At 41.6% G+C, this 17597-nt stretch overlaps 1 protein-coding gene across 1 annotated transcript in view; it reads right to left on the reverse strand.

Annotated features, from left to right (window-relative positions):
• LOC115268609 (uncharacterized) overlaps nucleotides 1-17597 on the reverse strand; it is a 194298-nt gene that overhangs the window by 38900 nt on the left and 137801 nt on the right. Inside the window, exon 2 of the mRNA XM_062849444.1 lies at nucleotides 11899-14166. Coding sequence (XP_062705428.1) covers nucleotides 11899-13967 — 2069 coding nt within the window. The 5' untranslated portion in view covers nucleotides 13968-14166. The remainder of the gene's footprint in view (nucleotides 1-11898; nucleotides 14167-17597) is intronic.

A 17597-nucleotide genomic window follows, 5' to 3' on the forward strand; every position in this document is an offset into this window, starting at 1 on the left:
CTTTACTTAAAATTTGACTGGTAACGTGTTTAAATATCTAGGTGAAGTAATAGCATTTTATACAATAAAAATGAAATATTTCATTGATAATTCTCAAGTATGCCTGCTTGCATGTTAAAGTTCGAAAACATTATATTTTTTTTTTGTTATTGTAGTATAATAATGTATTTTTTATACACCCAAAGGAAATTTTTCATAAAAATTGGGTTTGATATGTTTTAAGCACTTTTTGCAATAGCCGCAATTTTATGGTGTCCCGTTACGAAAATAGCACATTTGTTGTAATAACGAATTTATTACGAACTTTAGAAAAATGATTTTCAGGATTCTCTTAGTACTTGTGGAGACCTTTCTTCCAACACTTGGGTTGCCTTGATCGACGCGTTATATTAGGCGTTACAATGGATACGTAGACATGGTGTCCCGTTACGGAAATTTGAAAGACATTCATAAGTGAATAAAGAAGTTTGGTTTCATCAAATATATACCCAAAAATCTGTACCCATGATGAAATGATATTATAGGGTGTATATATTTTCATTATCCTTCTTGGTGTAACGCCCCTACTGGAACAAAACCCGCTTCTCAGCTCTCTACGAAAACTATGTAAACAAAGGGCAGGTATTCTGGTGGATCAGTATAACAAGTGATATTTTATTAAGTTTTGTGGTGACAGCATACTCTTTAGTTGCTATAGCCTTTTTACCATGTCCTATGAATTACCACCATGATGTATAAAAAGGTTTTTGGAATCTCACAACGTTCAAAACTTGAAGATCCCGAAGTGATGGTTGGCATTCCTTGTTTACCCCATAATTCACCGTATAATTTACTTATATATTTTGAAGCGATGCTGGGTCATTAGGCCGAAGGCCATTAGGCCGAATGGTCATCAGGACGAATTGAAAGTTAGCCGTTGTTTTTACCTTTTCCAACAATTTTTGCCAAAAACTAGTTTAACTATGAAACTAGAAAGAACAGCCTATGTTTTAAAGAAGGAAACATTTATGAATTGAATATCAGCAGTTTCAGCACCAAAAAACTAGAAAGAACAGCCTATATTTAAAAGAAGGGAAAATTCATGGGTAAAATATCAGTAGACTCAGCATCAATAAAGTATCTTCGTGCCTGTCACACGATACACACATGCAAAATGGTCATTTGCAGAGGAAGCTCTCAGTTAATAACAGTTAATAAGCTGAGAAGCAGGCTTTGTCTCAGTGGGGGCGTAACGGCAAGAAGAAGACCTAATGACCATTCGGCCTGATGACCATGCGGCCTAATGATTATTCGGCCTAATGACCTTCGGCCGAATGGCCTGACACCTTTTGAAGCTTATGTGCTTATTGAAAATAAAAAAAAACATGAAAAAATGCATCACGAACATGGCGTTGCGTTACATTACTTTTTGTGACTACATAAATTAGTAGTTGATTGAAAGTCTAGCGACCTCCCTCTTGTCGTTTTGATTATCAACCTTTTTTCGTCTCGAAATCCGTTTGTTTGTGTCGTTACTGGATTATAGCAACATGCAACATATGCTTGAAAAGACTGTGTTGGAAGAATGTACTATAGATATCATTGAATCGTATTCGGATCATTATAATGTTGAATATGGATAAACCGCGAAGATAGATACGTCACCCAACCATAGTTTTGGAGATACAATTGAACTTCAGGTATTACACTCAAGTGGCCATGTAGTATCGAAACCATTCCGGAGATATTCCGGATTATACTGTGGACAGGGGGTGGGGAAGGGGTCTGTTTTGCCAAATGGCTGAAAGTGATTATTTCGTGTGTGTTATTGTGTTTTAGAGACCCCCGCGGAATCTGCTCCAGGTGTTACGGAGCGGCCATATCAGTTGATATATACTTCAGTCAATTGTTTCTATCCCATTATTTCGAAATCATAAAGATTGATACGTCGCTCGGCATGTTTTGGTTACAAACCAGAAATGTCTTCGATGACACCCCCGTGGAACCTGTGCTATATGTTCCGGGGTAGCCATATTAGTTGAAACATACTTCAGTCTATCGTTTCTGACTCAGTCATTCGAAATAATGAAGATTGATATGTCGCACGGTGTGTTTAAGTTGAAAATCAAAAGTGTCCCCAATGAGGCCCCGCGGAACCTGTCACGAGGATCCGGATGGGCCAATTTATTAAAATCTGGTTATAGCAGTCGTGTTTTACTGTTCGCAACAAAAATTCAGCTGAAAATCGATGGTTCAAACATAACAACACACGAAATAATCACTTTTAGTCATTTAGACAACCCCCTGACCCCAGCACAATCCGGAATATCTCCGGAATGGTACCGGATATTGCATGGACACTTGAGTATAATAAACAAGCACCAATTTATGATCAATTGAGGGCGACTTCAAAAAAATCAGATGAAAATTGACGGAATGCCAGCATTTTGAAAATGTATTGTCGGGGGTCGGGTACGTGAAGGTTTAATAAACCTCGAAACAGGTTCCCCAGGGCCCATTCCGATGGCCACCATAGGGCCAGAGCGGGTTTGAAGGCCTATTTGTGTCCTACAGGACAGCTACCATCTGTCTGAAAAACATTGCCGAAGACACCAACATTCGATCTAGCAAAGCATTTGATCTACAACTAGATGTCTTTAGCCGTAACGGGACACCATTTGCAAAACACTGTTTTCACGCGAGCGTAACGCTGCGTTCCTAAAACTAAATCAAGAATATTTCCAAAACTATACATTTCTCAGTAAAACTCACTTCGGCAATCTTATTCACATCAATCCAAAGAAGAAATGTCTAGAAGACTCTATTATTCAAAACCTAATAACAGAGCTGATATACGCATTTCAGATTGAAAATTTTAAAAAGAAGATTTCTGCGATGGTGTCCCGTTACGAAATGTAACATGTTATATAAAGTAAATTGGAACCAAAACCCCATATAAAAAGTATTGCATCAGGAAGTACATCTAATAAGCTTGTTATAAAACCTGTTAAACCATATGGTCATGAACATTATATTCGATTGCAGACGTCATTTATTCACGAAAGTTAGTTCCTCGCGGTGTGCCGTTACGCTGGAATGTGTCAGTAGATCTCCTCCATTTGGGAAATTTGTGCCATCGCCATGAACACGAGCCTATTCATCATTTATCTGACGGAGAAGGGAATGAAAAAAGATAGGACAGGGGAAAGGACAGGTAAGGGAATAGGAATAGCGTTTGCTGAATTCAGCTCCTCGATTTGAGTTCGACAAGCGATAACTATGTTCGACCTGGAGTTGGCCGAAGCAAGTGCTTTAATAGCAGCCTGGCTATCTGAACAGAAGTATATTACTTTGCCCATTGCATGCTGCTGAAGTGCTGATTGCACTCCGCACATGAGAGCAAAGATTTCGGCCTGAAAAACGGTGCAGTATCTACCAAGCGAATAAGATTGATACAGCCTTAGCTCACGAGAATAAACACCAGCACCTGCTCGATCTTCGAGAAGGAAGCCATCAGTGTAACATGTGATGCCGTCCGAAATACTTCTCTCTAGATAACCAGATGTCCACTCTTCCCGGGAAGGGAATTTCGTGAAAAATGTCCTATATGGAAAATTTCAAGCAATTGTCAGATCACTTGGAGCAAGGACAGCTTTGTCCCAATTCACCAAAAGTGGAAACAACGAAGTGTGTGTTGACCTGCCGTTCACAGGAATTTCCTCTAGTAAACCGAGTACCCATAGGCGGTAAGTGCAAGGAAGTGCTTCTTGTTTGAGATGAATGTGTAGTGGGGCAACGTCAAAGAGATCTTCGAGCGCTGCCGTAGGAGTTGAAGAGAATGCTCCATCGCCATTAAGCACATCCTTTGGAGATGGCCTAACTTTGATTGGACCGTTCTCACTTCGCCCTTTTGCCACCACACAAGACATCCATAGGCCAATGTTGGCCGAACAACAGTTGTGTAAATCCATCTGATATACTTGGGTTTTAGACCCCAAGTTGTACCAACGGTTCGCCGGCATTGCCCGAAAGCCAGAATCAAAGAGACGTAAAGGTCGAACACCATTACGGTTTCGCTTTTCCGTGAAAAGAACAATAGATGTTTTACTCGGATTTACCGAAAGGCCATATTGGCGACACCAACCCTCAACTGACGACTGACCCCGTGCGGCTTCCAATATGGCATCGAAAGGCACGTTGGCGAAGGCACCCTCGACATCTAAGAAAACACCCAAGCAGGATTGCTTTTGAGCGAATGCCTTCTCGATATCGTAAACAACTTTGTGTAAAAGAGTCACAGTGGACTTTCCAGATTGGTAAGCATGTTGGTTCACATGAAGAGGCACATTGACCAGATGAACATCACGGATGTGATGATCGACAATGCGTTCTAAGCATTTCACAAGAAAAGAGGTGAAACTGATGGGTCTGAAGCTCTTTGCTTCTTCATACGACAAACGACCCACTTTCGGAATAAACTTTACAGTAATATCCCGCCAGGATTTGGGAATATACCCTGTAGCAAAACTGCAAACAAGTAGTTGTTTCAAAACATGTTGGAAATGATCAAATCCCTTCTGAAGCAAAATAGGATAAATCCCATCTGCCCCAGGAGATTGAAAGGAGCAAAACTATTAAGTGCCCATTCAATCGATTCTAAAGTTGTGATACTCCGAGCCGAAGCTAAAGAATCATAACTACAAGAAAAGACAGCAGCAGAAAACAGCAAGTGAGTGTAACTCTTCGCAAGTGAGTGTTCTCAACTCTGCATCCATTATAAGTTAATTTTGAAATTTGTACTTGTAGAACAGGTACATTTGAGAAATCGCCACTGTATCAGCTATATATAAAGAGGCAACTTTTTCACTGCGATGTCGGCTGCGCGATTCCGGTAAGGTAGCCTGACGAAATCCTTCAACTAACAAGAACAGCAAAAGTACAGCAAATGGATTGATTCAATGACAACAGACCAGAAATGTGGCACCTATGCATGAGATACTCTAGCACACAACTGGTGAAAGCGAATTATGGTCTCATGGTTAACACCCATCAAGTATGTAAGTAGAAAGAACATCGGGTTAAGTACTGGTGGGCTTCGTGGCCGTGCGGTTAGTGGCGTCAGTCGTCTAGGCGTGTCGTAAGCCTCGGAGTGCGGGTTCGATTCCCGCTCCAGCGGGGAAAACTTTTCGTCAAACGGAAAATTCTCCATTGGGCCACTGGGTATTATGTGTGCTGTCCGTTGTCTCGTGTATGTAATGTTCAGTCTGTACAGCCTCTGGCTGAAGACGGTGTAGTGTCTTTTTTTTAATCCCACTAAGAATTTGCATCCTTTGACAGATGTTATTTCGACCTCAACTGTAAGGTCGTCTTCAGTGTACTTGACCCGACAGGGACACCAAGAGATCTTTCGCGGTGTCTCCACAAATTTGTTCCGGGGGTTTATTTAGGATTCCTTCAGAAGTTCCCTCTGAGGTTTTCTTCTGAGATTCCGTAAAAGATTCCCTCTGGGATATTATCTAAAGCTGTCAGGATTCCTCCAGGAAATATTTCCGGGATTCGTCTAGAGATACTTTTCTGGAGATCTAGGAAAGAGTTCTCAAAGGAAGCACAGAAAAAAAAATCTCGGAGGAATCCACGACATAGCTTCGGAAGAAATTCCAGAAGCAATTGTTGCCAGAAGTCCAGAAGCAGTTCTCATAGGAATCTCAGAAAAAAATCCTGGAAGGAATTCCCGAAACATCTTGGAAATAGTTCCTAGAAGAACTCCGGAATGAAAACATTCTTTAAGCAATCCCAGAAATATTTCCTGAAAAAAATCCGAAAGGAATTCCTGGAGGAATCCCGGAGAAGATTTTGAAGGAAAACTAAAAGAAGTTCTCGTCAGTGTTCTTATAAGATTCCAGGACGGATCTCAAAAAAGGAACCCTGAAAAAATCCCTAACGGAACTGCAGGAGAAATCTCGCATGGAATTCCTTTAAGAAATCTCAGAAAGGATTCCTGAAGCAATCTCCGAAAGAACTCCTAGAGGAATCCAGGATGAAATTGCTGAAATTTTCAAGAATACTTTCTGGAAGTCCAACAAAACTTCTGAAAGGACTATTGGGAGAATCTCGGATGGAATTCCTGGGGGATTCCCGGAATTCATTGAGAAAAATCTATTTAAGTCTTAAAAGGAATCCTGGAAGAATCTCAGTTGGAACCTCTTAAGAATCTCAGAAAGGAATCTCATTTTCCCAGAGGAAATTTCTGAAGAAACCCTAAAAAGAATATCAGATTGCTCCCTGAGGAATCGCAGAAGGATTGATTGATTTGTTTTTATTTAAGAGACTTTCATCGCAGAAGGAAATCCTAGAGGGATCCTAGAATAAATTGGTGAAGAAACCACGGATAAATTTCCTGGAGGAATCGTAGGAAAAATAGGGTAATCCTAGAATGATTTCCTGAAGAAATCTCGAAATTTATTTGTAGAAAAATTTCGGAAGGAATTTTGAAAGAATCTAGGAACTCCTGAAGTAATCTCAAAATGTGTTTCTTAAGAAATCCCAAAAAAGGATCTTTGGGAGAATCCCGAAAGAGCTTCCTCGAGGAATCCTAACACGAGCCCTTGAAGGAATCCCAGACAGGACTCCTTCAAGAAGCCCAGAAGCGTGATGAATTAAGTGTAGAGAAATGAGTTTACTGTGGGGATATCGTATCGTAGTTCCTACCAAATTGAGGAAGATGTTACTGAACGAACTTCACAAGGCAAATGTAGGAATCGTAAAGATGAAAAGTATGGCCCGATCGTATTTCTGGTTACCATTTTTGGATAACTAGATCGATACCCTTGGAAAGAAGTGCGAGCTGTGCATCCAGTAAAGCCCAGAAAGAAGCGATCCTGATGCACCGTCACGACTGACGTCTGCACCAGGAGACCTGGATAGCTACAGCAAATGAATTAAAGCTTCTCCCTGTACACACTTTGATCTCTAAAGAAACAATCGAGAAACTATGTGAGTACAGTCAATTTTCGGTCGTTGGGCTACGTTTAGGTGGGCTACGTTTTAACTGGGCGCCCGTTAGGTGGGCTATAGCCCAATGGGGCACGTTCGGTGTACACACTCAAAACAGATTCGCGGGCTCGGCAAAATCGCGCACAGCCGTCTGCTCAGCAAAATCTTTATCTGGTATCTCAGCAAAAAGTGACAATTGTTAGCTGATTCTCAGCAAAACGATTGCCGACTATCAGCAATTAACTGTTAAAATTGCTGAGATCCCGGCGAAATGATTGTTTGCTGATTGCTCGGCTGTGCGAATCTCGGCAAAAGTTTGAAAAAATGCTGATATCCCGGCAATCTGAATTAAGTGTGTAGTACTAGATTTGTAGTAATGAGCTAAATTTTAGTATGGTGAGAAGGTCAGTTCTTTGTTTCTGCAATGAAATGGTAAAAAAAGCGTCAATTTTTGTCAATTGGTTTTTGTATGGTCCATGTATTTAGTTAGGTTCTTGTCAATTTGTCAGTTATTCGAAGTAGATCTCCAAGGTAATAGTCAATCAAGTCATTCTGATCTGTTCTATCATAGCAGCTTTAGTCTTTGCTTTATTGAAGTGTAGTTTTATTGGAAATATGCTGAATGTCGTTATTAAAAAGAGACGTCTGGAACTGTGTCCTGGTAGTTGTTGCGTCATGCACATACGTCATGTCTTAATAATGCCTAGGAGATTAACAAAAACACGTGTGTTCGGTCAGATTGCGTAGAAAGGCAAGGAAAATAGGTTTCTTTATTGTCAGTTGTTATGTAAGCCTCGCTTGAAGCACTTCCCGTGAGAACCCTGTCATCTGTACGCCAACTAATCCGTATCTTCGTACTCAGCTAAATACTGTACTGTATTAAAAAATGAATAATAATGCTGTCTAGCGCATTGTTTCCTATCGGTCACTATTTTAGTCTAGTCCCAACTGCAAGCTTTTTTCTAATCTTAGCATCAATTCTCTTCTACTAGATACTTCTAGATAGATTCATCGAATCAGTCGAACCCGTATGTTAAAATATAGTCGATTCTGTGTCAAATTGTTTTCTTGATTTCGCTAATCGTTTTCTACTTCTCTGTGTTCATCTCTTGTGTCCTTAAATTGTCATCGGTCCAAAACCCACAGAAACATGTAACTGAACTTCTGATATTTTTCTGTTTATGTCATAACATAATCTAAGAGATAAACAATAATACGCAAAGTTGGTCAGTTGATTGTAATAAAACAAAAATTGCTTGTCAACTATTATGTATTCATCCCCATATAAATACACGCAGAAAAAAAAATTGTAAACACAATTAAATTCTAGTTCAAATCAACCGATTTTTCAGTTTGCTATAGCGACAAACTGATTTCTAGTTTAAACTGAACTTTATCCATTGTTTGATAATACAAATATTTTCATTTGACGAAATTTTCGACAGTTTGTTAGAACAAACTGAGATTTGGTAGTTTCAACATAAAATGACAGATTGTTTTAAACGACTGCACTTTTGGTACTAACAAAACCGCAATGTGATTGTGTTGGTGACGGCAGCTCCTGCGGCAGCTCGGAAATCTATTTTTAGACACTCGGCAAGCGGATGGAAGCGAGAACGAATAAAAAAGGCAAAAAAGCGAAACCGACCAACTTTTTGAGGATGCTGTCTTGAGTACCTGCGCGTTATCCATCACGGCCAAAACTGCACTTGGAAGTTGGAATGATGGATTTGCAACACTTTCTTCGTTGTGGCGATTTTGGGGTAAGAATTTTAAAGATGTGTGAGTGCATCCGGGCCATGTTTATGGTCCCCATTTTGTTGAAACAAATGAAGTTTTCGTCGTTATATGGAATGATGGGAATTGATTGTTTTGATCGATAAACTCTAAGCAAGAACAAAGAAATATAACTTTGGAATAAGCAATTGCTCAGTTTGAAAATCAACCATGCATTTTATTGTTTTAAACAAGCCTCTTTTTTCTGCGTGACTATGAAAAATGTTCTAATTCGTTCAATTGTCCTATCGGTCCTACCTCGATAAACCATGTCATTTTCTCATGCGTGGCCTAGAAATGTCAACCTAGTCATACAAAAGTAACGTTGTTCAGTTATTAAAAAGCAGTCAGTTTTTTGTCCAAAATGTCACGTCAAACGCATTGACGTCAACAATGCGTTTAAGTGTTCGCATGTTAGCTTCGAATCTATCAGCACAATTAAGTGCTGCAAATCTCCTTCCCACTATTAATTTTTCGGTTGATTTTAATCAGTGTTGAAAAATTCATTTTGTCATATCTAAGTTCAATCACCTACAGCTCAATTTAGAAGCTGAACCTGAGAATATGGTATATGGAAAACTTGTGCGGCTAGACCAGTTCTGCAAGAAAGTCACGGAAAAACCACCATTTTTCGAATATTTAAGGTAAATGTCACGGACTACCTTCAAAAAATGCGAATGATATTCACGGTGAATATCATTTGGCATTTTTCAAAGGTGATCCGTGACATTTACCTTAAATGTTCGAAAAATGGCGGTTTTTCCGTGACTTTCTTGCAGAACTGGTCTAGCCGCACAAGTTTTCCATATACCATATTCTTAGGTTCAGCTTCTAAAATGAGCTGTAGGTGATTGAATTAAGATATGACGAAATGAATTTTTCAGCACTGATTTTAATTGCTATATTCAAAGAAATATAATCAAGTACCTAACATTTTAAAAATGCGAAAAAGCAACTATGACATTAATATATTACTAATCAAAATCAACCGAAAAACGTGGGAAATAGAGCCCAAACAACATTTTGAAGTCTTCTGGCTGTAAAAGGTTCCAAAACCTGTCACAAATCCTATAATACTTTTATTAGGATTTGTAACGATCATCAAAACCTTCTCAAATCCAACCGACTTGGAACTATTGCTTGGGAATAGACTCTACTAAGCCCCGGCGGTTCCTCCGTGTTTATCAAGCATGTCTGATGCATATGATCAGCCATACTCCATCTGCAGCAGCCGGTTCGTGATGAACCGTTGGAGGCGCATTAAAGTGTTAAAAAGGTGATATGTTTCACTAAAGAACACTACATTACAATAATCAAAATGAAACTCCTTCACTTTAATACCGTCAACCCCTGCGAACTTGGCCAGGGATGTTCAAATGCTGAACTTTATATTCAAAATCAGGAGAGTACTAAAACTGCTGCTCTAGAGGTTCTTGTATCCTCGTCAAGAATTCCAGTTATACATTTTTTAAGGAAGCCTTTGATCAATTTTCAAATATCTGGTCTGGATATTCCACCTTTACCCGCTGAACTATGTAGACCCCTTAACAATCTAAATCTAGTGATATGTGATAGAGAGCCAATTACAATAAACAATTTTCTTCAACACCTACTCCATCCGCCCCCTCCCAAGAACCATTTGCTAGGCAATCACCACAAATCGTGCTTGCTTCCCCTGAACGGACTAAAAGCTTTCTAACCGTTTCAGCCTCGTGCAGTAACACCAAACGCCTACCATCTACGGATTCGTGGAGCAAAATGAACCATGTTCGTCGCGTGTCCCGTCCCATCTATTAAAGCCCATAATCCTAGGAAAAATATCAATTTGCCTCATCTTTTCCGCAAACTTTGGCGACCTTGGCAACCGTGATGACCGGAACAACCAGCACGTTACGATTGAAAAAGATCTCTTGTAGACAAGTGAACGAAATAAATTGATTTTTCGCAAACCATTTTACGGACAGTTAGCCGTTCAGCACTTGATAAACTTAAAAGAAATATATGCCAAAAATAGTGAACCATAAAAAGCGCCTATTCACTGTTTTATGTGAGTCACACGGTGTGGTTGTGAATTCCGTTATCGTCAACTTTGTATCGTTGAGAAACTATTCATTTCAGAAAGTATTCCAAGCGTAATAGGCCGGAAAATAAAATATGAGGACATTGTTCTACAAATTTCGATGCATAATATTCATCTTTGGTTGGATGATGATGAAATTCCTTTTTCCGTTGGGCACAAAAAGTTGACTGGCGCCTCCAGGGCTCAAGGGACAATGCGGAAGATAGCATTCGCCGGACAGCATTATAAACACCCACTTTTCACGGCACTAATGACATCTCCGGGCCTCTCGACTCGCTTGACTCGGACACTACCAGGCTGCGAACGTTCTAGGCATAAACAAATCGTTCATATAACAGCCTCTACCGTCCACCATGAGGATGACTTATAACGATGTTGCCGGTCCACGCGGCTCCGACGATGATGGTGGCATTTTCTGACACAGAAATCGGCACACTAGTGCCTGCCTCTCATTTCATCCAAAGTCGCCGCCGCGCCGGTCACCATCAAACGCTGGGGAGAATCGATTCCAAAGGGACCAATGACCGCTGTCCTTACGGTGGTACTTAAAGCTGCCCGTCATTGCAGTAGATGTTGGCAGTTTTCTTTTTGCTTGTTTTTCCCTGGATTTATTGTTTCAAGAAGCTCCCTCAACAAACAATGGGGAACCGCAGTGGCGCGTCGGCTTGTCGATATTTTGGCATGTGGCAAGCTTCCAAAACAACGAACGTCGTTCCGAGGGAACATGCACATTAGGGTGTTCCGGCGAAAAGTTCCGGATTAGTTTTCCTAGATTCAAGTAGACGACATCTAGCTAGGATTGAAAAATAACTTGTTCTACAAAGGGTTTCAAATTACACAGGTCACATTTATATTCAAAAACTTGATTTTTGGCACATTCTATTGTATGAAAGCAAAGCACATACCCCGTATATGAATTGCTGTCGACGTAACTGTATAGAGTCTAGTAAGTACGTTTGTTGGCCAGACCTGAGCACGTCTTGTTGCGTTTGGCCGAAGGCCACCGTGTTTACCAAAAAATCGAAACATTCACATTTGAGCAGTAATAAATAGAGCGGAAAAAAGCTTACCTTATTCCTGCGGTTGCATTGCCCATTATGTTAATGGCGTAGCACGTGTACAGTCCGCTGTCCCTCCGGGAAATGTTATGAATCCGCAGGAATCCATTCTCCAGCAGTGTAATGCCCATTCCGAGATTTTCGTGCAGTTCACCATTCCCGGTTACGTTGTCGGTGGTGAGCATTTGGAATTCCACCGCTTGTTGGTACTTATTGGGAATGGTTTCGCTTGAAGACTCGAACAACAATGATTTCTGGTCGTGCTCCTGACTATGGCGGAGGATTTCGTTCTTCGGCGTAATCCAAATAATGTCCGGCGGGGGATTTCCGGTAAACACACACTCCAGCACGGCGTCCGACTTGAGCAGGTGCATTTTGCTGTCGGATGATTGTAGCAGTTCCGGTTTGAAGCAATTTATGTGCTGTAATACTCTGATGACGTCGCCCGGATAGCCGCTGCGGCACTTGAGCTGTGACAGACTTAACAGATCGTATATCTTTAGGGTATTGTTCTCCGCTTGCAGTTCATCGATCCAGCTGAGGATCCAGTACATGTGGCAATCACAACCATAGTCATTGTTTAGGAAGTTTGCTTGTTCCAGCTGATGAAGATGCCGGATCTGCTCCGGGATGTACATAATGTCGTTGTTGGCGACGTCCAGGTATCGCAGTTTAGTCAACTCGCCGATCTCTTTCGGCAAGCTCGTCAGTCTATTGTTGGATAACAGCAGTGTTTCCAGGTTTGGAACGTTTCGGAAAACGCATGGTTCGATCTCTTTTAGGCGGGTGTTATTTCGGATCGACAGGTAGCGTAAATTGCGTAGGATTTCCTTGTTGATTGTATTGTTATGCCTGGACACCCAGTTGCTTAGCGTTTCCAAATTGGTTCCATCCAGATACAACCTTTCCAACTTGAGCTGACCGGAAAAGATTGAGTTCGGTAGCGTTCTCATCACGTTGTTACTCAAATTGATGGACAGAATGTTCCTCAGCGTGGAAAATACCGTCGAAGGAAGAATGTAGATTTGATTGTTGGAGATGTTCAGATGCCGCAAATCTTCCAATGTATCGAAGGCATTCCGATCGATGAATACCAGCTTGTTGGAGGAGAGATCCAAAGTTTGAAGCTTTCTAAGGCCATACAGGGCGTTTTTCGAGATCTTCTCGATGATATTGTTATTCAGTCTTAATACGCGCAGCTGTTTATTGGCGAGAAAGAAATTATCCAGGAAAGAAACTAGCATGTTGTTGGAAACGTCTAGCACTTCCAACGCGCGTAGTTCTTTGAAGATCTGAAATGGCACCACGTACAGGCGATTGTTGGACATGTACAACTCGGTAAGGTTGTTCAGCCCGTTGAAAATGTTCCGCGGAAGATCGTGAATGGTATTGTTCGATAGGTTCAGAATCCGTAGCTTGCTCAGTGGCCTCAGCTGACCTGGCACGATCTCGACAAGGTGGTTGTGCTGCAATTGCAGCTCTTCTAAGTTTATTAAGTCATAGAAAATATCACTTGGAAGATTGGATAATTGATTCTCGGATAATTTCAACAGCTTCAATCTGTCTAGTTTGCTAAAATAATCTCGCCTTAAACTTCTAAGGCTATTTCCGCTTAAATCTACTATCAGTAAATTAATAAATTTCTTCTCTTCTCTCGCAAAAGTCAACTCTAGCTGCTTCTCCGTGACATTGCTGTCACTCCACTGTACCACCTCCAAATAGTTCTCATTTTTGAACGCCAGGTGGTCACTCTCCGGGTGTTCCACAGGAACCCGCTCCAATAACACTCCTTTGTAGGAATTGACCGGTCGCAGATAGTCTTCGTTCACCACTCGAATGCCCGTATCGGAGCAGCTCAGCACCTTGAGGAAGCTTCTTACATCCTCACTGTCATCATTGTAGGTCGGATAGTTGTCGTCCGATGGGAGGCGCGCTTCCAATGCGGCGCGACCTCCATCGGACAGGAGTGTGCTGAAACCGCTGCCGTAGTTCGGCGTTAGGGCACATTTTGTCTGATCCGCTACACGAACGATGCCGAGCAGCACGGTTAATATCAGGACAATAGGCGGACATCGGGCCATCCTGCTGCCTGCAGTTCGAGGAATAGTGCTTCTCCGCTGCTACTGGTGTCGGTTGTTGCTAGTACGCTGTTGGAAATCGGTTCACACGCTGCTGCTGGCCGTTTGTTGTACGGGCAGTTGCTCCATTTAGGTTCGGCAGAAGTTGCGATACTTGCGGAATGGAACAGGTAATGCATTTTTTACGACCCAACGGCGCAACCTGCGGAGAGGAGAAAAAAGTAGAGTAAGATCATTTGCAAAGTATTTTGGAGGCGAGATGGACCGTTATCGGTCTTAGCCGTGTCTGACAACAGACCCCACAAAGAAAAAAAAAAAAAGTATTTTGGAATATGATCATAATAGTTAGTAAACTTTTTTCTCAAGGTTTCATTGACCCAGCTTGTTCCTAATTGTTATGTCCACTGCCCAGTTTAACCCTATCCAGCGTTTCATACCATTTCAATCATCTAAACAATGATATTAGAATCTGAAAAATGACATACCAACTCCAAAAAAGGTATTCTTTCAAGTAAAACATGAAAAAAAAACAAATGTTATAGGCACAATTAAAAAGGACTTTTCAAAAAAAAATTTCAGAGATTCTTTTAGGAATTCTCGGGGATTCCCTTAGGGATTTTTCTGGGAATTTCACAGGCATTCCTCCGGGAATTATTGCAGCGATACATCCAGATATGTCTCCAGCAATACCTTTTGGGTTTTTTTTCAGTGATTGATCCAGGGATTCCTCCAGAACTTCTTCCGGGAATTTCTCCAAAATTTTCTCCAGCGATTCATCTGGGAATTCCTGCGGGGTTTCCTCTGGGAATTTGTAAGTGAATTTGGAAGTACTGAGCACGGTGTATGTACAAGAGCATGCATCCTTGGGGCAAAATTTCATTTAACCTATTTATTTGCGTGAATATCTTTAAGAAATGACAAGTCGTATCCTTTCAGCCTGTTTCATGTCCATCGGCGTCGGTGTCCGGCCATTTGGCCGAATGCCGTTTGGCCGAATGCCGTTTGGCCGAACGCCATTTGGCCGAATGCCATTTGGCCGAACGGTCGTTTGCCCGAATGCCGTTTGGCCGAATTATGTTCAAAAGAATTCAGAAGAAGTTTTGACATTCCAACTACCAATATGATCATCAGAAATATTTCCTTCTTTTAATCATAGGCTATTTTTTCTAGTTTTGACATTCAGGGATGAGTTGGCGTTGAACCTGTCAATATTTTATCAAAGATTTTTCCTTCTTTGAATCATAGGCTGTTCTTTCGAGTTATACTGATGCGAGGAATAGTGACATGGTCACTTAAGTTCATCATTTATTTTCGGCCAAACGGCATTCGGTCAAATGGCATTCGGCCAAATGACCCATTCGGCCAAATGGCGTTCGGCCAAACGGCACTCGGCCAAATGACCCGGAACCATCGGCGTCACAGTCAAGTGATTCCGTTGTAACCGCCATCGCCAAAGGATTTACTCCTTGCCTTCAATCGAACCAAGATCGAAGAACAGCAGCCACCATGCTCCTCCCCCTGTCCCAGGATAACAATATAGTCATTACAGAAAACACTACGTGTGCGAGCAGATGTATGTGGGGCGCCTCCGGGAGATGAAGGATTGCCATTCTTAATTAGTGTAAGGCTGCTTGGTGCCTTGACGTCGCGGAGACGTTGCTGCTTCTATTTCTCCTCCTGTCTGTCAACCAACATGATGTAATTGGATTCCTTATACGGGCATGTAAACTAAAAGAAAACGGGAAAAATGTTCAACGTTATGTGAGATAGTGGCGCCGCTCGGCGACATATCTGGTACATAGCGTGAATGTCGAGTGCATGAATCACGATTACGATTTATCTAAACCAATTAGATAAAGTGGTGGATGAGCACTGCTGCTGCTGTTTGGGACCGCGAAGATTGAAGTTTCGTGTGCAGCAGCGTGAGAGAATCGTGACAATGGTACCTAGGTTGCAAAGTGCTTTCCAGATTCGCAAATGCATTACACTCGAGTACGAATCTGTAACTTTGAAGTGATTGGCTGCCATTAGGACGGAGCTCGTTTTAATCTGCTCAAAAATTGATTTGATAATTAGATCACGTTCAACCTGGTTTGCTCACCTTGTTTGCTGTATTGCTCCCCTTTTTACATCTACCGGATTCACAAAGACCAGCTTTGCAGGGTTGTTGTTCGGCATTTTCGCAACATGTCCTGCCTACCGTATCTTTCCTGTAATTCTTCATTACACCACGAAATCTAACCTCCTATGGACTATTCTAAAAAAATCGTTTTGGGCATTCTTCCATGAACTCTATCTGTTGATTACTCCAGAAATGCCATCTGAGTAACCCTTTTCTCCAGAAACTTCTTCTGGAAATTCCTCCAAGAATTCTATCTAGAGGTTTCGGTAGGGATTCCTCGAAAAATTCTTTCTGGGGATTTCCCCAGATACTCTTGTGAATTCCTCCGAGAAATTCTTCTAAGGATTCCGTCAGAAATACAATTTGAGGGTTCCTTCCATCAGAAATTCCATTTATATATTCCTCGAGAAATTCCTTCCAAGAGATTCCTTCAAAAAATCTATCTGGGAATTCCTCCAAATTGTGCTTCTGGGGGCACTAAGTGTAGAATTAGCTTTAGTTGAAATACACGTAATAAAACCAACAAAAACTACTTCTGGGGATTCCTCGAAGATTCCTGTAGAAATTTGTTCTGGTGATTCTTCCTGAAATTTCACCTGGGAATTTCTCCAGAAACTCTTGCGAATTCTTCCGAGAAATTCTTCTAAGGATTCCGTCAGAAATTCCATTTATATAATCTTCGAGAAATTCCTTCCAAGAGATTCCTTCAAAAAAATCCATCTGAGAATTCCTTCAAACAGTGCTTCTGGGCGAACTACACGGTGTTCAATAAGTTTGAATACACAATAAAAATGAATTAATTTCTCATCTGTAATCAACTCCGCTAGCAATGATGGTTCTCCGTAGTTGCATGTCCGAAAGATCGTGAAACTATTGAGAACTTGAGCTACAGGTCCTAAGCCCTGGTAAAGGAGGAAGGTTGCGATGGCTGTTATTCATGGCCATCGTGTAAAGAAAAAATGGATAAACCCCAATGCCAAGGTGTCATGCGACCCGTGCCGAGGGCTGAATGGTTGAGGGGGTTCTAAACATGCTCAACCGCGAACGGAGCCTGGGGTGCACCAGGGCGAACACCCCAGTAAGCAGCCCTTACTGCACTACGGCGGGGCACTGGTGCAGCGGACATTTATTTCCCTAGCTACTCGTGGGACCAAAAATGAGTACAAATTTTACAAACAACCTTCAAGGTGACGACTGCCTCTCTCAGTCGTGTGAGAGCGAAGTGGAGAATACTCTGAGTCAGCTTGGCCTTACCGAAGACCAGCTACTCAGTAGTTCGCAGGAGAAGATGGAAATATCCTGCCCCTCAACGCCTACCTCCCGGAGCAGCACATGTTTCGACAAAGCTGATCCAGATCTACAACACCCCTCATCGACCGACTCCAACCTGCTGGACATGGAAGATAACGAAGATGATGGTATACGGATCGTCATCAACCCCCAAGAATCTTTAGCAAGTAGCAAAGGATCCGAAGATAACAAGGGTTCTACGGAAGCGAAGGGGGCTCCGA

This window comes from Aedes albopictus, chromosome 2 (assembly GCF_035046485.1).
Source record: "Aedes albopictus strain Foshan chromosome 2, AalbF5, whole genome shotgun sequence".
Lineage (NCBI taxonomy): Eukaryota > Metazoa > Arthropoda > Insecta > Diptera > Culicidae > Aedes > Aedes albopictus.